This window comes from Podarcis muralis, chromosome 14 (assembly GCF_964188315.1).
Source record: "Podarcis muralis chromosome 14, rPodMur119.hap1.1, whole genome shotgun sequence".
Classification (NCBI taxonomy): Eukaryota; Metazoa; Chordata; class Lepidosauria; order Squamata; family Lacertidae; genus Podarcis; species Podarcis muralis.
In genome coordinates this window covers 27407637-27429744 of record NC_135668.1, presented here as the reverse complement: position 1 = coordinate 27429744, position 22108 = coordinate 27407637, and the positions used below count along the sequence as shown (strand labels likewise).

At 45.9% G+C, this 22108-nt stretch overlaps 1 protein-coding gene across 7 annotated transcripts in view; it reads left to right on the top strand.

Annotated features, from left to right (window-relative positions):
• The window catches only part of MEGF11 (multiple EGF like domains 11), a 339710-nt gene that overhangs the window by 194368 nt on the left and 123234 nt on the right, over positions 1-22108 (top strand). For all 7 annotated transcript variants that reach the window (XM_028705587.2, XM_028705582.2, XM_028705584.2 and 4 more), the window contains 2 exons: positions 18575-18821; positions 19792-19912. In XM_028705587.2, coding sequence (XP_028561420.2) covers positions 18575-18821; positions 19792-19912 — 368 coding nt within the window. The remainder of the gene's footprint in view (positions 1-18574; positions 18822-19791; positions 19913-22108) is intronic.

Sequence of the window (22108 nt, the reverse complement as noted above, 5' to 3'; positions counted from 1 at the left end):
TACCTCGGGTTACATACGCTTCAGGTTACATGCGCTTCAGGTTACAGACTCCGCTAACCCAGAAATAGTGCTTCAGGTTAAGAACTTTGCTTCAGGATGAGAACAGAAATCGTGCTCCGGCGGCATGGCGGCAGCATGAGGCCCCATTAGCTAAAGTGGTGCTTCAGGTTAAGAACAGTTTCAGGTTAAGAACGGACCTCCGGAACGAATTAAGTACATAACCCGAGGTACCACTGTATATGTTTGTCCAGCCATCCTTTCTCCCATATACCTGTTTTATAAAGTTCTGTATTATTTGAGGATGAAATGTTAAAGATATTTATTGCTTTCGCTTCCCACGAAAGAGAAGTGGGATTCAAACCTACAGCCTCCGTAACACGTTCCAGTTGTGTAAACTTTGCTTAACCCATTGAGCCACAGAGTTCTGGATGCAGTCTTTGCAAGCTCATGGGGGTTAATTTTGGCTCTTGTCTGGGTAGCTTGTTGTTTTCTGTGCACATTTATTCAATGAAAAGGAAATCATAGAAATATAGAACTGGAAGGGGCCCCAAGGGCCATCTAGTCCAACTTCCTGCAATGGAGGAATTGCAATTAAAGCATTCCTGACAAGTGGTCATCCAACCTCTGCTTAAAAACCTCCAAGGAAGGAGAGTCCACCACCTTCTGAGGGTGTTCATTCCACTGTCAAACAGCGCTTACTGTTAGAAAGTTTTTCCTTAAAAAAGGAGCAATGAAGACATCGTCGGTTTAAACACTGAAAGGCACCGAGCTGCTGGCGTGCAAATGAGGAAGTGGGAATATTTTAAATCCTGCATTCTGACAGGTTTAAATGGCTAGATCATGGGGTGGTTGAGCAGGGCTGTCTGTTAAGACCTCGGTGGCGACTGAGAACATATGGAGACCAAAGGAGAGCTCTTTCAGCCATGTTTGATCGCAACTGTTGAGTGCCTCAGAATTAATCTGCAAAGCTTTGGCGCTGTGTGAGAAATTTATACTGAGCCTAATGTAAATAGCGTGAAATGTGGCAGATCAGCTGCAGTTGACTGAGGGATGGAGGCAGCGGCAGCAATAGCCTGAGCAAAACAAGCCCCGCAAGAGACATAATTTGGAGTGCTCCCGCAATGAGGAAGGCTCCAAAAAATTCATTAAGCCTTGAGAAAATAAGGACTTTTACTGTGCCAAATGATTCATGCTTAGTAAAAGAATTGGCCTGTCATCCCTGTTTCAGGGAAGGGCCATAGCTCATTGGCAGTGTGTCTGCTTTGCAAGGAGAGGGTTCCAGGTTCAATCTCTGACAGATTTGGGAGAGGCTCCTGGTGGAAACCCTGGAGAGCTGCTGCCAGTCAGTGTAGACAATACTGAGCTAGATGGACCAAAGGCCTAACTCAGTATAAGGCAGCTTCCCATGTTCCTACAGTGGTTGTGCTCCTAGCACAGTCGACAGACAATGACCTGCAAGGAAAACCTCAAGAGAAAAACCACTTTCTTTTCTTGGAGTGGAAAGCTCAGGGAAGTTTTTGTAGGACACATTTCCTATTGGGGAGACTTGTGGGGGGGATTCTGTCTCTGGGGAAATAAATTAGCATTCTCGATATTCATTGGGCTGTTTTGGAGCTCCAGCCCCTTAGAATGTTCCTCCCAGAGGTATACCGTATTTCTCGCTCTATAAGACGCACCAGACCATAAGACGCAACTAGTTTTTGGAGGAGGAAAACAAGAAAAAAAATATTCTGAATCCCAGAAGCCAGAACAGCAAGAGGGATCTCTGCGCAGCGTAAGCAATGATCCCTCTTGCTGTTCTGGCTTCTGGGATAGCTGTGCAGCCTGCATTTGCTCCATAAGACGCACACACATTTCCCTTTACTTTTTAGGAGGGAAAAAGTGTGTCTTATAGAGCGAAAAATACGGTATGTTTGTTTCTGTAAACCTGGAGCTCCCCCAGGCCTGCTGATACTTCCCCTCTTGTGTAGATGATGTAATTTGGGGCTACATAAGGACCCACCATTGTAGAATGAGTGGGTCCTTATTAATAGAACATGCTGATTCCTTCATGAACAGCTCAGGGGTAGCCAACATGGTGTAATGCAGATATTGTTAGATTTAAACTCTTGTCAGTCCTGGTTAGTGGTTGGGGATGATGGGAATGGTAGTGTCAATAGCATCTCTGCTGTAGCTGAAAGTGGGGCTGTAAGCCGCATCTCTGAGGTCCACATGCAGTGCCTGCCTCTGACTTAGCGTTAAGTAGGCATTATTGGTGGTCCTAGTTTTCCTTCAGGCAGCAGCTTCAGGATTCATGACAGATCAACATTTGCATTTTCTGAGATTTCTTATTTCTGTTTCTTGAATTGTTTTTCTGGGCTGCTTCTGATTCACGTTGAGGAGTCAGTTCCTGTGTTCATTTACTTGCTAATTAGATATGGTAGCGTCTGCTGGGGTGGCTGGCTTATTAGGTTTAACAAACTACTCCATTATGGGCAGGGATCAGCGTTGTTTCCTTTCCACTGCAGTTTGGTTTCTGCCAGAAACATATCAATCGCCTCATCCACCCTTACGTAGCCATCTGCATGACTCGCATACAATTTAATGTGAAGGAAATGTCAAAACAGTCATTTGTTACAATCCATTTGTACACTGTAGAAAACAACCACAATGTCAATGATTACTGATCCTATTCATTTAACTGATTTCCATTCTTGCTTCTTTTCTTTGCGATTTTTGTTACCGTATTGGCCTGAATATAAGCTGCACCTTTAAAATTCGGCGGGGGGGGGGGGGGGAGTTGAAAAAAAGACAATACCCGAATATAAGCTGCTCCCTTTAAATTCCACAGGCACTCACACCCGTTCGGTTTTACCGTATGTCTGTTTCAGCAGTGATATCGTAAAAGCCAGTTTCTGTAATGTCGCAAATTTAAGCCGCACTTTAACTTTTCACAGTCGTAATTTGGGGGGGGGGAAAGTGTGAGGCTTATATTCAAGCTAATACGGTATTTTGATTGAATAGTACAACCAGCACATGTAAACACACAAAGTTCTATCGGTTACAAGCTTGTACAAAGCAAAGCACAGAACAGAAGCAAGGAAAGGATCCATCAATATATAGCTGAGTTCCATTCCAGGCTGCAGACGATCACACGGATTGCAGCAATTTCCACTTCCTTTTCCATTTTCCCTGGAATTCTCCAACATCTTTAGTTCTGGGGGCCACCTCAAACAATGGGTTGTTGTCTTTACTCTTAGGCCTAAGGGTGGAGTTTCCTCCCTTTTCCTATTGGCTTAATATAAATATAAATAAAAATAAAAGAGATATAAATCAAATGAAGGTCGCTTAGCCATTCCTGGACTCTCATAACTTTTAAGCTTATAATGAACACCGTCCTCTTACATCTTTTACATCCATCCAGGCTCTGTAGTTTCCACCACATTCGTGGGAGCTCTGAAAAGCAGTTTTCTGTACATCATTAAAGCGGAACAGAATGAGTCTTGGGCTCACAAGGCTGGCTTTCAAATCTTCTTTATTTGAGGCCTGTGGGGGGTGATTAATTTTTTTAAAGGCGGCAGTTAAAACGTTGGCAAAGCATCCACGGGCCTAACAAGTAGGAATTCAACAGTCCCTTTCAGAAAATCCAAGGAAATCATTCTAGAAAATTATTCTAGAAGGGCAGTGTTGCTGCCCCTGTGGGTTGCTTTTATTTGGTTAGTTGAAGAACAACAAAGCAATATGGTTCTAACAAAGCCAGAAAAAAACAATGTAAACAATGTGTTCCATTTCATGTGAAATCTAAACCACTGAGCCTCTTGAGCTTGCTGATCAGAAGGTCGGCATTTCAAATCCCTGTGACGTGGTGAGCTCCCATTGCTCTGGACCAGCTCCTGCCAATCTAGCAGTTCAAAAGTATGCCAGTGCAAGTAGATAAATAGGTACCACTGCGGTGGGAAGGTAAACGGTGTTTCTGGTTTTCATCACAGTGTTCCGTTGTGCCAGAAGCGGTATAGTCCTGCTGGCCACATGAACAGGAAAGCTGTCCGTGGACAAACAGTGGGTCCCTCGGCCTAAAAGTGAGATGAGCACCACAACTCCATAGTTGCCTTTGACTGGACTTTACTGTCCAGTTGTCCTTTACCTTTTTTACCTTACAAAATAAAATTAAAGTGTGCACCTGTGGATTCCAGCAGTAGAATTCAAACCAGAGCTGTGGGATCTTTTGCATCCTGAAGGCTGCATTCCATTCTGGGTAAGCTTCTGAGGGGTAATTGCCAGTTAGTGGGCAGGGCTAGAGGCAAAAGTGGGCGGAGCAAGAAAAGATTTACCTTTGTACAGTGGGCAACTTTCTACATCCACTCTCATGCACTTCTTTATCCTCCATCCATACAGTGGTACCTCAGGTTACATACGCTTCAGGTTACATACGCTTCAGGTTACAGACTCCGCTAACCCAGAAATAGTGCTTCAGGTTAAGAACTTTGCTTCAGGATGAGAACAGAAATAGTGCTCCGGCGGTGCGGCAGCAGCAGGAGGCCCCATTAGCTAAAGTGGTGCTTCAGGTTAAGAACAGTTTTAGGTTAAGAACGGACCTCCGGAACAAATTAAGTACTTAACCTGAGGTACCACTGTATAAGCAAAAGGCATGGTCAGAGTTCAAGGGCACATTCCAGCCAGCTGAAAACACCCCAGGTGTGAAGCAAGGCCAATGAGGGATGTGTGTGAGAAAAGGGCATATGACCTGGGAGAGTTCAGAGGGCCAGACAGAGAGAGCTGGAGGGCCACATTCTCCCCCTGGGCCAAAGGCTACCCACTCCTGACTCCAACTTCCATTTACAAGATGTTTGTCAGTGAGGAATTAATTAAGGAAAACCATTCCTTAATGCAGTGCTTCTCAGACTGAGTGCTGAGAGAGAACTGCTGCAAGAAATATTTGTTTGTGAAAGATTAGTATATAGGAAATTGGGGAAATGATCCAGCAAAGCCTAGATACTCTTTCCCTTTTCTTTGATGAGGTCCATACTTTATGCCAGCAGTTTAAATAGAGGGGTGTTTATTTGCATCAGCCACCAACCATTGTGGTTTGTGCTCCAAGTTCAGGAATATATAAACACAACTAAACAGATAAAATTGCCAAGTTAAATAGAAAAGTAGACAGTTTAAAGGATCTAAGCATCATCAAGGCCATTTTTTTGATGGCAGACGCTAGCATCGTTGTGATCTTTACACTTACCTTAAGCCTGTAAGATAAATCTATGCAGTCAGAAGTGCCACTGACTTCAGTGGAGCTGACTCCTAGGAAACTATGCATAGGTCTGCATTCATACTGACCCTAATAAGCTGGGTATTATGCTGTGTAGTGCTGTTCTCTGTGTGTGCATGCATAAGAATGGATCAGCACAATTGCCAGCATTTTTAAACTTTCCTTGGTGGCCTGGTTTCAGGGCCTGTTATGAAGAGCTCCTTCATTTCAGAGTTTACTACTATACCACCACTGATCAGGAGAACCAGGCAGCACAGTGACTCATAAAGAAACTCAAGCTCCAGGTTTTCTGAGGGTGATCCTTACTCTTACATGCTGAAAGTAAAACTTTATTTTTGGGGGTGGGGGAGAGAGATTGCAGTGTGCCCCTAATGTTAATTCGGGAAGAAAAACTGTCTACATCTATTGAATATTGCTTTAAAAGCATTGCAACTCTCCCTGAATGTGAATTAAAATCATTTTGGAAATGATCTGCTGTAGAGTAGCAATGTATTTTTGAAATATTTCCCTTGTTTGCCAGCTGTAATGACAATTAGATGGGTCAAGGTCCCAGAAAATCAGATTTCAAGAGAGCTGACCCAGGCAGTGGACGTTCCTTGGCGATACGTTTCAATTTCCTTTTGTTTTGTGTGAATATCATTCCAATGTTCCCAGAACCCTCGCAGCTCGCCTGCCAGAGTGCATCTTCTTTTTAAAAATTATTTGAAAAGAATTGAACAAGTCAATTATCTGATAATTAAGTACCTTTGAAGCAATTCAGCAAATTAGAAGTGGCGGCTGAGCTTGATAGAACGTATCAGAGAAAACTGCTGGAGTCGGTACATAAAATAATGAAGATAAGAAGCCGCCACGAAGCTTGGCTGTCATTGAGATGGCCGATGCTCAAGACTTCTTTTCATTATTGTTTTCTAAATGAATCAAGATAGAGACAGACAGCAATGCCCTCCCCCTGGTATAAAACCGACTGTTTACATCAGAGGTCAGGAACATTTTTCAACTAGGGGCCACATACCCTTCTGGGCAGCCTCCCAGGGGCCACATGCCAGTGGTGGGCAGGGCCAGAGGCTAAAGTGGGTGGAGCAATTAATGTTGTTGTTGTTTAGTCGTTTAGTTGTGTCCGACTCTTCGTGACCCCATGGACCAGAGCACGCCAGGCACTCCTGTCTTCCACTGCCTCCCACTGTTTGGTCAAACTCATGCTGGTAGCTTCAAGAACACTGTCCAACCATCTCATCCTCTGTCATCCCCTTCTCCTTGTGCCCTCAATCTTTCCCAACATCAGGGTCTTTTCCAGGGAGTCTTCTCTTCTCATGAGGTGGCCAAAGTATTGGAGCCTCAGCATCAGGATCTGTCCTTCCAGTGAGCACTCAGGAATGATTTCCTTAAGAATGGATAGGTTTGATCTTCTTGCAGTCCATGGGACTCTCAAGAGTCTCCTCCAGCATCATAATTCAAAAGCATCAATTATTCGGCGACCAGCCTTCTTTATGGTCCAGCTCTCACTTCCATACATCACTACTGGGAAAACCACAGCTTTAACTATACTGACCTTTGTTGGCAAGGTGATGTCTCCGCTTTTTAAGATGCTGTCTAAGTTTGTCTTTGCTTTTCTCCCAAGAAGCAGGCGTCTTTTAATTTTGTGACTGCTGTCACCATCTGCAGTTAATGTAAATGTTACCTTTGTACAGTAGGCTAGATTCTTCACAAACATGTACCACCCTCTCTGTCCTCCACCTATCCAGGCAAGCAAGAAGCATTATTCAAGGACACTTTTTGCCCAGCTTGAGTATGTCCTTGAACTCTGATGATGCTTCTCAAGGAGGGTGCAAATCAGGGCTGGTGAAGGGTGTGGCTTGGAAAGGTGTAGGGCCCTTGGACAGTCACAAGGGCCAAACGGAGTAGACTGGAAGGTGCATTTGGCCCCCAGGACTGAGGTTTGTTGGTTGTTTACTGCATTTATATTCCACCTCCCACCTGTTTCTCCAATGAGCTCAAGGTGGGTCTCCCCATTCCTTGTTTAATCCCCACAACAACCCTCATCCCTGGAATACATTGATATTTTTGTCATTGTCTTCTTTCATAATAATAATAATAATAATAATAATAATAATAATAATAATAATAATAATTTATACCCCGCCCATCTGACTGGGTTTCCCCAGCCACTCTGGGCAGCTCCCAACAGAATTAAAAACAGAATAATGCATCAGGCATTAAAAACTTCCATAAACAGGGCTGCCTTCAGATGTGTTCTAAAAGTCAGATAGTTTTTTTATTTCCTTGACATCTGATGGGAATGCGTTCCACAGGGCGGGCGCCACTACCGAGAAGGCCCTTTAGCAGTTCCAGAGCAGGGCAGTACAATAACTAAAGGCAGTTTTACAGCATTTCCAATAATTGGGTTTGTGTCCCTAATAGTAGCTGGTTGTTTTAGTCTTCTACTGCTCTGACAGCTGCTGAACTTAACTGTGGGATGCCCCAGAGGGGTGTGTGCTTTCGGTCATGCTAGGCTCTTGGCAAATGCCTTGCAGGTGGTGCTGGTGGTGGGTCTCTGGCATGTTTTCTATTCATTTAGCTAGCCATTCGATGTATATCCCACCCTTTCTCCTAAAGGAACTCAGAGCAACAAACATGCCAGCCTCAAAAAAAGGTAATAAACACCATATCTAGTAAACGTTGCAGAATATTTGACCTCATCCAGTCAGCCTTTAATGTGAACGTAGGCATGGATAATTCACTGGTAACTGACAAGAAATTTGGTTTGGAAATGGAATAGCTTCAGCTAGAACTGATCCAAATCCTGGGCAAGCCCAGAATGTTTTTCTGTCTGAGGCAAAGGAAGGAGAAGATGGCAACTTCCCTTCCCTTTCCATATACAGACGCTGACCAGAGTGTCATGGGGTCTGGTCAATTACAGCTAATGGGGCACTGCTCCACCAACCTGACCCTGCCTTCAGCCTGCCATCTTACATACATCACCTGGTCCAAAGGAGCTGGTTCTGGCTGTCACCTTCCTCTTCCTCCCCCCTCTCAGCATTGTGCCTTATAGAACTCTGTAGGGAGGAAGAGGAGGATAAAACTAGAATTAGTTGGCACTGGTAATCATTGGTTCTGTCTCCCCCTACTGTTGGCCTCCTGCCTTACACTCATCTTGTCCCAATGGACACCAGTTACCTGAACTCTGGTGTCCTCCACTGCACCTGTGGCAGCAGCCGTTGAAGACACAGCTGGGTAATATGCCCAGCTCTGTCCTCCAGCAGATGGGAGTGTCCAGCTAAGGAGCTATGACTGCTGCCTGAGGCAGCTGCCTCACTTTCCCCAGTGGTAGAGCTGTCCCTGTCTAAATGCTCCTCTACCTGATCTTGCAAGCAGTTCTATCCTACGTGGGCAGAATCTAGCAGTAGAAGGAAATGGATGCATTATTATTATTATTATTATTATTATTATTATTATTATTATTACCATCACCTCCCTTCTAGCCTGTTAACTAGCTTGTGGTTTTTTGAAAAGAAGTCATCCCATTTTTCTTACACGTGTGAGGTTTTCCTCTTTTTTTTTTACAAAAAGTGTGTGTGAATACTAATGGTGTATTGGCTGAGAAAAGGAACAGAGCATTTAAAGCGTCCTGCACTCCTTTTCCAAATATTAAAAGGACATCAGAAGGTTTAAATGCACCAAGAAGAAAAGAGAGCAGCAAGGAGATACATGTAGATATCTGGAAACAAGTCTTTGAAGTGTTTTGAGAAAATGAAAGGGAGCTACATTTCAAAGACAAAAATGGGACTGTTCCTTCGTTCATCCGCTTCTGAATTTTTTAGAGAACCTAATTGTTTTATATTTCCAATCTGGGGTGGCAGTGGGGAGGGAGTGGGGGAGGGAGGATAATTTAGCCTTAGGATCCATGAAATAAAGAGCCAGTGTTCTTCCTCCACCAGCTCAAGCTGTTTCTTAGCCGAGGTTGTGGTTCCTTAGGGATGGGTGCCTCTGCCAATTTTGGTTTCTCTCAGTTTCTCATCCTCCTCCAAATCTTGATTTCATTTCGCCATACTTTCACATCAGTTTCTGAGTTCTCAAAAGTCACCCTAACAATTCTTCAGACTTTTAGAGCGAATTTATATACTCATTTTTGTGTGCAATTTTGCTTCAAATAGTCATTTCTGCAAAGCAGTTTCCCCTAAAATAATGTCTTTTTGTATGCTGCCTGATTGAAGAGAAACGTTTTTGTCTGGCATCTAAAGGTATGTAATGAAGGCCCCAGGTGAGTCTCCCTGGGGAGAGCATTCCACAAACACGGAGCCACCACTGAAAAGCCCTGCTCTTGTGTTTCCACCCTCTGGACCTCTCATGGAGAAGGAACACAAAGAAAGGCCTCCGATGATGGAGTGCAAGGGCTTCAGATGGCATGCAACTCCATCCTGAATAGGCAACCTGCCATTTCCCCAAACATGGGAACCATCCACCCAGAGAGCCTTCATCTTCCTAGGATCAAGCACAGTTTATTGTCCCTTATCCAGTCCACGTAGTTCTATGGTAGAGCAGCACCCATGCAGAAAGCCCTGCGTTCAGCTCTGGATGCACCAGTTGAAGTTCTTAGGTAGAAGAGATGGGAAGGATCCTTGACTGAGAATCCAGAAATCCATTGATAATATTAGTCTATACAATGAGTCAGTGATCTGATTCATGGAAATCGTAGAATTGTAGTGTTGAAGGGACCCTGGGAGTCATCTAGTCTAATCTCCTGCAATGCAAGAATCTCAACATGCAGGCCCCCGTCCAGTTTGAAACAATACCAGACTCTGCTTAGCTTTGCAAATGTGCAAGCAGTTTTATTGCTTCACTCTAAGGCAATGCTCAAAAAAGCACCAAGAAGAATTCATGAAACAGACCAGCAAAATAGGGGCTCCTCTTGATAATGATGATGATGATGTTATTATTTTATGAGCCCAACCCCCTTCAGGTGCCACTACATTTTCCGCTGATGATGGGCATGCCCGTTGGTGGCCTGATGTCAGGGACTGGGCAGAAGAGGAATGGTGGGGACTGCCTCCCCAGCCTGACCCTTCCAGAGAAGAGGAAGACAGCTCAGAATTACAACAGGGGTTTGAGGGAGGTCACAGCTCAGAGGCGGGTGAGGGGAATAGTTGCAAAATAATGAGAGAGGAGGAGGAAGAGGAAGCACCAGGGAGGCAACAGCTGATGGACACAGTGTCTTTAGAAAGCATTCCAGACCCGCCCCAACCTGGTGAGCCTTGGAAGTAGGAGAGCAAAGAGCTTAAAGGCAGAGGGCGCTTGTCAGCACCCGTAGGGATGACACATGAAGGGAGAGAGGGGGCAGGTGGAGGCTCACATGGAGCAACGCCATTATCCAAGAGGCTGTGTTCCAAAGCCTCTCCCTGTAAATGCTGAATAAAAAGCTGGTGGTAAGAAACTTCCTTGTCTTTGTAGGTTCCTGGGCAGCTGGCCATGGGAGTTGCTTTCAGCTACCTGACACCTCATTCTGGGTTTTTTGTTTTTTAAAAAAAAGATTTCCACAAACTATTAGGAACATATGAAGCTGCCTTATTTGAGTTAGACTAGTGGTCCATGTAGCCCAGTACTCCCAGGTTACATGCGCTTCAGGTTACAGACACTTCAGGTTACAGACTTTGCTAACCCAGAAATAGTACCTTGGGTTAAGAACTTTGCTTCAGGATGAGAACAGAAATCGCACGGCGGCGCAGCAGCAGGAGGCCCCATTAGCTAAAGTGGGACCTCAGGTTAAGAACAGTTTCAGGTTAAGAATGGACCTCCAGAACAAATTAAGTTCTTAACCTGAGGTACCACTGTATTGGGAATGGCTCTTCAGGGTTTCAGGCAGGGTACATTCTCAGCCTGTCTTGGAGATTTGTGGAGTTGAACCTGGATCCTTCTGCGTGCTAAGCATGTATTCTGCCGCTGGGTTATGAGGCAAAGGCTTCTGTTCTCACAGTAGCCAACCAGATACCTATGAGAAGCTCGCAAGCAGGACGAGCATGCTTCCCACTTGTGATTCTCAGCAACTGATATTCAGATATACATGGCCTCTAGCTCGGGGGGGGGGGGGTGTGGTCCTCTTTTAAAGCCATGGAAATGCGTAACAGCTACCCCTCTGCACTCAAGTGGATTTTGCAGTTGTAGAGAAGCATCTCCTTCAAATAGGGCCTTAAGAATTGGTCTGCAGAATCAGATCAAAGGCCCCATTAATCCAGCAGCCAACCAGATGTTTTCAGGAGTCCTGCAAGAAGGACCTGAGTACGAAAGCACACTCTCTCCCTCTCCACTTGTGATTCCTGGCAACAGGTATTTGGAGACTTACTGCCTCCAGTACTGGAAAGCAATACTGGAAATTCACAATACAATTATCCTCCATGTTTCCTGTTCTTCGTGTGAGTTTGTTCACCTCAGCTGACCTCGAGGATCCGTTTGAAATTAACAGCCCCCTTGATCCTCAGCAGGATATATCCCTCTCCACAGCCCAGAGCAAAGCTCGCCCTGCAAGTCATTTTGTGGAGGCTGGATGTGGGGCAATTGGCTTTTGAATTGGGGTTGGGAATAGATACCCTCCAGGAGCCGCAGTATGAGATGGGAGGGGGGCAGCCTTTGAAGTAATCCGCTGGATAAGCAACTGGAAACTCGTTCAGCAGGGCAGTAATGTCTACAAAAGTCATAGAAAGCTTTTAAAAGAGAGGTAGGGACTTCAGATATTCCTTTCCCCACCATAATGCTCAAAGTGGCCATTGATTAAAAAATATCTTTTTAAAGAAACCTGTTTGATGTGTTTCGGTCGTTTTCTTTCCATCACTGGGTTTTTTTTTCTCATCTTTTATGTGTCTCCTATGACAAGTTCTTTTCGAGAATTGGCCAGCGGGATCTGCATGCGTCCCCAAAATTTGTTTCTATCAATTAGAGGCACACACACAAAAAACCCTTCAATTTTTTTAACTTTTTTTTTTTTTTGGCCATTTGCATTATTAGACCAAGAACAAAAATTAATACCGCTGAGGGGAATTGGCTAGAACACTATTTTAAAGGGAACGCTGCAGGACAGACCTTTGTCAGAGAGAAGCCTCTTCCAAATGGCACAGAAAAGAAAAGGAACTGTGAGGTTTTGGATGTTCCACAATTGAATTAAGCAACTGCATTCAGTAGAGTTGGTGGCTAATGAGATGGCGCTTCAAGATTAAATCGTGACTGTATTAGCCATGTGTGTTATCAGATAGAGACTGCCTGGCTGTGATACAATCAGTGGGATCGTTCCCTCAAGGATCCAAGGACATCCTTGTGTCTCTTTAGAAAAATGAAGATGGCATTAACTTCCTCTGCTGTGTGTGATCATCTATCTTTTTGCAAGGAACTGGCAAATGCTGATGATTTCCTCTCTCCCCCCCCCCCCCCAATTACCTTGTTTACTTCTTATAAGCCCAAAGAAAGAACTCCAAAAGAGAGGGCAGATAATCCCAACATACTCTCAGAGGAGTATGGTAGCTGGTTCTGCTTACTTTCATTATATAGAGAAGAACCGTTTGGGTCTCCAGCACCCAAGGAGAGGGGCAAACTTAGAATGGGGAGTTAATAAGCTGGAATCATAGAAATGTAGAGTTGAATGGGACCCCAAGGGCCATCTAGTCCAACCCTCTGCAGTGCAAGAATCACAGCTAAAGAATCCCTGACAGATGGTCACCCAACCTCTGCTTAAAAACCTCCCATGTAGAAGAGTCCAGCACCTTCCAAGGGAGTCGGTTCCACTGTCAAACTGCTGTGACTGTCAGAAAGTTCTTCCTAATGTCTTTTCTTGTAACTTGAGGCCCTTGGATTGGGTCCTCCCCTCTGGAGTGGCAGAAAACAAGCTTGCACCATCTTCCATGTGAATCACCTTCATAAGGACATAGCTCAGCATAAGAGTATCTGCTTTGCATATGGATGGTCCCAGGTTCAGTTCCCAGCATCTCCAGGTAGGAGATGTCTGGATGTCCCACATCAGAAACACACTGCCTGTCAGTGTCAGCAATATAGTGCTAGATGGACCAATTGTCTACTCTGTGAAGGGCAGACTCCTATGTTGTAACCTGGTGTCCTACAGTTTTTTGGGATTGCAACTCCCTGCGGGATAAATATTTGAGAGTACCTTGTAGACATTCATTGGATGGATGGATGGATGGATGGATGGTGTGTGCAAATACGATTCAGAGAGTGTGGGTGGGTGATGATGACCTTAAGAGAGAAAGAGAATGTGGGGTTGTGATGACCTCAAGAGAGAGATGGAGGTGGCTCTGGCCCTGCCCATCTCTGACATCTGGCTCCCAACAGATTATCCCCAGGGGCACGTGGGCCTCAACAGAAAAAGTTCATCGTCCATAATTTGTACATTTTGCCATAACTCTGGGTCTCTTGAGAAGATACTGAGAAGGCACATCAGGCTCATTGGAAGGGCTTGAAGACCATTTGGGTCCCTTCCAACTCTGCAAGTCTATGATTCACGTGGAAAGCTTGTTTGAATAAGCAGTTGTGTTGTTGCTGTTTTATCATGATAAGCTTTGGGGGCTGGGTTTCAGCTGCATAAAGATAACCAGTGCATTGCTCCAACCAAAAAAGTAACTGGTGTGATTTTGATGCATCTTATGAAGGAAACAAGTCATTTCATAGACTTGGCTGGAGCCCACAGTGGAGTGGGAGGAACAGCCTGCATGGAAGTGGGTTTCTCAGCCTCTTGTTATTACAACTTGTTTAAGCAGTCCCCTGTCCTGTGTTTCTCTTGCCAACGGTGTTCAATGGAGCCAAGCTGAATTGTGGCTGTGAAGTGGACCGCAGCCAACGTCGCCCTGCGATGCAACTGAAGCTGCTATGCTGTCTTGCTCTAACGTGGGAGTTGAAATGTTGACAGATGCTTCCCACATGCGATAGGGGTGGCGGGAGGAAGCTTCTCATTCCCCGCGTTGTGTTTTGCAGGTTCAGTGCTAGCCGCACGTGCTTTGTGCAAATGCTGTTCTCACGGGTGTAAACTTCCAACAGGGGAGCCAGGCATTACAGAAAGCAAATGTGGAAAGGCACCATCGGAATAATTGTTTCAAGTTTTGAAATGCCTCTCTTACGACCCCATTTCAGCATTGGTTGTGGAGGTGGTGGTGGTGGCGGAACCCTCCTTGCAGTGTTTTTCCTCTGCACTCAGCAAAGGGGGTGGCCCAGGGAGCAATTGTGGCCTTGTGAGATAAGGAAGGGCCATTGCTGAGTGGCAGATTGCATGCAGAAATGCCCAAGGCCCCAGCTGGTATGTACTGAAGTTCTCACCCTGGGCCAGCAGGGGGATACTGTAGATAGTTATGCAAATAAGGGATCGAAAGTGACGTCCAGTGATTGGATAGTTTTAGAAAATTGTTACAGTTACATTGTACTGGAGCTCTATATAAGCAGGCTGACTGAACTCTTCAGTTCAGTTCTGTCCTGGCCTGTGAATAAACAAGAGCTGTTTGAAGAATCGCTGTGTCGTCTGATATGTTCACCCACAACTTAACACCAGCAGCTCCAAGTAGGACTGTGAGAGACTGGCTGAAACACTGGGAGCTTCTGTCAGCTAGTCCAGGCAATACTTAGCTGGATGGACCAGTGGCCTGACTCAGTGTAAGGCACATTCCTGTGTTCCTAGAAGAGTTGGATGACACACTCATGGCTCGTTCAGGGCAATCCGGAATGAAAGCATCTTTTACAAATTTGTTCAATGTGTTTCCTGTTTGTTTGGGGTAAGAGCCATAGTTCAGGGATAAGAGTACATGCTCTGAGTGCAGAAGGTCACAGTTCAATTCCCAGCAACTCCAGGTAGAACTGGGAGAGACCACTTCTTGGGACAGCCACTGCCAGTCAGTGTAGACAACACTAGATGGACTGATAGTCTGGATCGTTATAGAGTAGCTTTCTTTGTTCCTATGCTAAGAGCGAAATTTAGAATAGGAAGAAAGAGTAGGCCTGGTTTTCATAGTTGGACAAGACTTCAGCATCTTGTGCTCTGTAACTTTATTGGGTGTTTGCTTTTAATACAGAGGGCAGGGAGCGGCCTTTTGCAGAGTCAAAACCACTCAGTAGTGTCTGCACTGATTGGCAGCAGCTCCTCAGGGTTTCCAGGGGTCTCTCCAGTTGTACCTGGAAATGCTGTCTGGGATTGAACCCAGGACTTTCTGCAGACAAAGTGGGCGTTCTTCCACCGAGCTGCAGCTCTTCCTCAAAGAGAGAGATATGATGGCTGTCCCCAAGTGCTCTGCTCCTCGCATCTCCTCTTCTCCGGTTCAACTTCCTCCGTTCAATTCATTATCTCCCTTCCTTACAAGATTAGTATTTTATTTAAATGATAAAAAATGCATGTTCCAAATGTTCTGGAATGGTTTATTATTCTGGCCGAATCCTCTCCTTTCTACCTCCTGCTCATCTGGATGTAAATTAGAAATAAATTGGGCAGCTCCAGGGTGCCTTGTGGTGCAAAAGGAGGAGAGGATTTGGCTCTCTTGGCTTTCAGGTTGAGCCAAGAATTCTCCCTTCCGTCTCTTTACCTTTGATGGAATATTTATAATGCTCCCCTGACACATCATATAAAGAGTATGGATTTTGTCACGTGCAGAGAGGGAGAGAGACCCTGAAATAAGGTCAAATTAAGCCAGAGCCTTTAAAGATACTCAGATTTGGTTTTGCTGTAGTGAATGCTGCTTCCTTATTTACATGGTCTCTGGGGGAAGAATTCTGGTGATGTGTTTTTTCTTTTCTTTTAAGAGTGCTAATGATGCTATCTCACTGGGTTAACTCAATTGATTGAAAGATTTGTCCAGATGTCTGATAAGGAGTCCGGCACCAATGTTTAGTTTCTAAATGCAGAGGTGTTGAGACTCAAGATTTCCTGGGAGCCTGTGGCTGCTTGTGGTCATTCCCTGGCAAGTCACTTAGTTTATGCTCAGAGGCATCACCTCCCTTACTGCTGTTTTCTGTGCTCACCCTTAACATAAGAAGAGCCTGCTGGATTAGGCCAATGACCCATTTAGTCCAGAATCCTGTTCTCACAGTGGTCAGCCAGATGCCCCAATGGGAAACTTTCTAGCAGGACCCAAGCACAAGAGCACTCTCTCTTCCTCCATAAATTCAGAAGCATTGCTGCTTCCAATTGTGGAGGCAGAGCATAGCCCTTGTGGCTAGTAACCATTGATTACTTTCTCCATGAATTTGGCTAATCCCCTTTTAAAGCCACCCAAGTCGGTGGCCATCGCTGTCTCCTGGGGAAGACAGTTGTCTCCTGGGTAAGTGAGTTGTATGGTTTGACTATGCGCTGTGTGAAGAAAGACTTACCATATTCTTCGCTCTATAAGACGCACCAGACCATAAGACGCACCTAGTTTTTGGAAGAGGAAAACAAGAAAAAAAAATATTCTGAATCCCAGAAGCTAGGACAGCAAGCAGGATCGCTGCGCAGCAATCCCGCTGGCTGTCCTGGCTTCTGGCTTAGCCGTGCGCAGCCTCTCCCGTGGAGGGGATAAAGGCTCCCCTTGCCCAGGAGAGGCTGCACGAGACTAAGGCTCCCCCAAGACCCGCGCTCCCTTTAAAGAGCGCCCAGAGTATGTGTGCGGCTCTTGGGGGCTTTTCCCCGAGGAGGGAGAAGGGCTGCCCTTCTCCTTCCTTGGGGAAAAGCCCCGAAGAGCCGCACACACATTCCACACGGCTCTTTAAAGGGAGCGCTGAGCAGAGCCTCCCGCCTGCATTTGCTCCATAAGACGCACACACATTTCCCCTTACTTTTTAGGAGGGGAAAAGTGCGTCTTATAGAGCAAAAAATACGCTAATTTTATCTGTCCTAAATCTTCCAACATTCGGGTTCATTGGATGTCCATGAGTTCTAACATTATGAGAGGGGGAAACAGACTTTTTCCTGGCAAAAACAGGCCTAGGGGACAAGAGTCCTGGTCAACCTGGCTGCATACCAAGCCCTGTTCAAGAGACAAGTCTATTTTTGAGAGAGAGCGTCTGAAATTGGCAGAGACAACAGCTCCTCTCTCTCTCATCCCTGTATCCCCTTCCATAGGGAAAAGAGATAAATCCATCCCTGTTTACTATGCAGTAAAAACAATGCATGATGTAGTGGGTGTATAGCCAGGACTTGTTCCTTTTTTTTTCTGTTGCTGTAAATCCAGGGGACACGATCGCCCTGAGAGCCAGTCAGAGATTGGAGTGCCCTATCCTCTCTGCCAACACAGCCCCAGTCCATGATCTAAAGGCCTACTTTAGACATACCCAAGTGCCTATCATTCTCTGTGAGCCTTTCAATATATTTTCTCCCTTTGAGGAGTGTGTGTGTGTGTGTGTGTGTGTGTGTGTGTGTATGTGTGAGAGAGAGAGAGAGAGAGAGAGAGAGAGAGAGAGAGAGAGAGAGAGAGATGAGACCCTCAATCCTGACTGGCACAGTGCTGGGGTGGCAGCTGCTCTCAGCTGATGAAGGAGAAGAGGAGGGGGCACAAAGGATGCCTTTGGTGGGGAACAGCCTGCGAGGGAGGGAGGGCCCCCACTCCCTTGCCGTTAGAGACTGGGGAAGGGAGATGGACAGGGCCACTGACTCCATGTCCTGCCCCATCCATGGAGTGGAGATATTCCCCAGGAACAGGGAAAGACATTGACCATCTAGAAGGGGGGGGGGGCTGGAGGTAGAGGAGGAGGAGGAGCCAGGGTGCACGACCTTCATCCCATCACCAAGAACTCAGCACTACATTTGCTGTTTGCAACAGACCCATGCCATTTAAGAAAAGCCTGTGTCTCCAAGTGCACCAGTCCCACAGGGAGAGTCTGGCAAGGGAGCACACCATGTCTTGCTTTTAAAGGATACTCCGAACCTGCCATCATTCCGAGGCGTTTGTGTGGGTGGGGGCACTACAAAAAAAGAGAAAAGGAATAGTGGAGAAAATGAAGATGAAATTCTGCAAAGGAAGGTTGAGAGAGGTGGGGAAATATTCATGCTATTTATTAAATGTATGCAGATACCCATCTAGAGTATTTCCTCAGTGATTTGCAACATAACATTTTTTTTTTAAAAAAAAACAGCTTATAATAGTGAAAAACAACCATAAAAGACAGCCAAAAAACCTTTTCTTACAACAGCTAAAAAGCTCAGGAAATACCTTCTGAAGAATTTCGGCTATAATTTCTACATATGTGTATGTGTGTGTTTGATGTGGGGAGTGCTTCAACTTTTCTTCTGTTCCTAACCTTCCAAGGGATCACGTGAAGTGCCACTAATGTGATGTGTTCTTCAGCTAAATGAGCATGTGTTTCTCCTTCTCCTTCTGATTCTAGGCTGTGATAGTGACCATTGGGGTCCTCACTGCAGCAACCGCTGCCAGTGCCAGAACGAAGCGCTTTGCAACCCCATCACTGGCGCCTGCGTCTGTGCGACTGGATACAAAGGATGGCGCTGCGAGGACTTGTGCGACCCAGGAAGTTACGGCAAAGGCTGCCAGCTGAAGTGCCAGTGTCACAATGGGGCCACCTGTGACCATAAGACTGGGGAGTGCCACTGTGCTCCTGGATACACAGGTGTCTTGTAAGTTGAGTGCTGGGTACCTTTTACATGCGGGCTTTGCGGCAGTTGCTTTCTCTTAGGACCACGTTCACACTGTACATTTGAAGCACTATAATGCCACTTTAAGCAGCCATGGCTTGTCCCAAGGAATTCTGGGAGCTGTAGTTTGAGAGTTGTTAGGAAGCCTCTGTTCCCCCTCCCAGAGCTACAGTTCGGAGAGTAGTCAAACCATTGACCCCTCTCTGCAGGGAACTTTGGGAATTGTAGTTCTGTGAGGAGAAGAGGGGCCTCCTAGCAACTCTCTGCACCCTTGGCAAACTACAACTCCCAGAATTGTTTGTGGGAAGCCATGACTGTTTGAAGGGGCATCATAATTCTTTAAATATTAGTGCCACAGTTGTCTGAAATGTGCCCAGTTAGGATTCCTTCTTTTGGAGAGAAGCCCTGTGCAACTTTTGACCCACCAAGGAAGCAAAGCTCACCATCACCTAGTGAACATGTTTCCCTCGCACACCATCTGTGTGGCATGCACAATTTTCATGTATACGTGGGAACCCTTCGAACCAAACCTTACGTAAGAGGTGATCATGCTGTATTGCAAATGTTTGTTGAGTTTGGGGAGTTTAGCACATAACTTCCACCTAGCTTGCCATACCGCTTGCCAAGTATACAACTGAATCTTCCCCTTGTGGAAATACTTTTAGCTCCCATGAACCAGAGGTTATCTTTCTGAGTGAAGGGCTCTTAAAACGAATAAAGGATCTGAAACAAAAGCAATGTTGTTTGGAGCAATAAATATTGGATAGCTACATTTTACCATTGATGCCGTTGATCGGAATTTGCTGAGTGTTTGATTATTTGTGTAGGTGCTCCTGCAACAGCCCTGTAGTGGGCTGCCCTCTTGTAGCTTCCTGATGTAAATTGTTTCCGTGTCTGTTTTGTGTTTCATTTTGGTGTCCGTCTCTCCTCGCTTCCGACAACACCTGCAAAGCTGCGAAGAGCATTGTCCTCCCGGCAGCCATGGAGCGCAGTGTGAGCAGCGGTGCCCATGCCAGAATGGGGGGACCTGCCACCACGTCACTGGAGAGTGTGCCTGTCCCCCAGGATGGATGGTATGTAACATTGGACTACAGCTGCAGTCATGCACCCCTTGGAACGTACTTTAGCGCACATAAATGTCGGTTGGGTTAAGCTTTGCATAACGCCTCTCCAAGCCATTTGCACAAGACAGATTTAGTAAGTGCCTTTTAAAATATGGCATCCAGTCTCATATTTGAATAGGCAGTGCTCCCCAGGGATCTGTTGGACTGTTTTCCAGGATGAGCACCAGACTCACTGAACTGACAGTGAGGCTCAAGAGATGTGCTGAGTGGCTAGCGTGAGCTGAGGCTGCATCCACACCATACATTTAAAGCAGCATGATGCCACTTTAACAGTCATGGCTTCCCCCAATGAATCCTGGGAGCTGTATTTGTTAAGGGTGCTGAGAGTTGTTAGGAGGCCCCTGTTCCCCTCATAGAACTGCAATTCCCTGAGTGGCATAAAAGACTGTATTTCCCAGAGTATGCTGGGAAATGTAGCTCTCTGAAGGGAAAGGGCCTTCTAACAACTATTACAGTGGTTTTGTTGTTTAGTCGTTTAGTCGTGTCCGACTCTTCGTGACCCCATGGACCAGAGCACGCCAGGCACCTCTGTCCTCCACTACCTCCCGCAGTTTGGTCAAACTCATGCTGGTGACCTCGAAAACACTATCCAACCATCTCGTCCTCTGTCGTCCCCTTCTCCTTGTGTCCTCAATCTTTCCCAGCATCAGTGTCTTCTCCAGGGAGTCTTCTCTTCTCATGAGGTGGCCAAAGTACTGGAGCCTCAGCTTCACGATCTGTCCTTCCAGTGAGCACTCAGGGCTGATTTCCTCAAGAATGGATGCATTTAATCTTCTTGCGTTTGATTACAGTGGTACCTCAGGTTAAGTACTTAATTCATTCTGGAGGTCTGTACTTAACTTGAAACTGTTCTTAACCTGAAGCACCACTTTAGCTAATGGGGCCTCCTGCTGCTGCCGCGCCACTGGAGCACAATTTCTGTTCTCATCCTGAAGCAAAGTTCTTAACCTGAGGTAATATTTCTGGGTTAGCAGAGTCTGTAACCTGAAGCGTATGTAAACTGAAGCGTCTGTAACCCGAGGTACCACTGTATCATCATCATCATCATCATCAATAGTTGGGGCTGAGTTCCATGTCATTGCAGGGGTTTGAAGTTTGACCCTTTGGATCCCTTCCAACTCTACAATTTTGTCATTCTATGATTTATGAGAAAGATAAACTAATCGCACCTTTTGCTTCTACCTGAGCCTAACAATGAGATGAAGCATGTGGCTCTTTATCAGGGAGATCTGGCTTCCATTTGCCCTCAGCCATGAAGCTCCCCAGGTGATCCTGCCGCAGCCCATAATCTCTTAGCCGAACTATAAAACGTGGTCTGTGCATAAAACGTGGTCAGTGTGGGGTGGAGGCTCTTAGGCCACCAATGAGCTCCTGGGAGGAAGAGCAAGATTCAAACAAGATGGATGAGAACAAGAGGCGTCCAAAGTCACAGAAAGGGAAGGCATGAATGCTGCAACTCAGAGACTCTGGGGAGTGTTTGCACTGTGTCAGAGGGAGGTCTGCTACAGAGGTCAATGCAATTCTTTCCCTCCCGCTCGCATAATCTTGCTCATTTCTGGCATAATTTTACTTGTGTTAAGAGGGGCTGCCGGGGATTGGCTTCGAGGCAGCGCATTATTACTCGCACCTTTAATTCTGTGTGTCAAGGGAGGGGGGTGGGGAAAGGCTGTGCTCTTTTTTCTCTCCCCCTTTTCCAAATCTAAATCTGTATCAATAATGTGATAATTAACTCCCTCTGGATTTGCCAAGGCTTCATTCAGCTGCGCTCCGTTCCCTGGCATCATTCCATCATTTGACAATTAGCCTGTTGGCAAGTCCCGCTGCTGGAATCGGGCAGAGAAAGGGAAAGGCAGGGGAAGGGGTGTCAGACAGACTCTGGGGATCCTTCCTGGTTAATACCATGAAAGGCTATGAAGATGGCTGGAAGCTGTGGATTACATGGGGGTGGGGAGTGAGGAGCCACCAGGTCCATGCTGGAACAATCGTGACAAGCTCTGGGCTATGGCAGGAATGTGCTGAACTGCGCACTCTTCTTCTCCCCATGGATCCCCTGGTGAATTTTGGAAGGGTGGAGAGACTGCTGAATGGCAGGACTACCACTGTTATAATTAGGGTTGCTCCCCAGGATGCAAGGCTAGTAGAGAA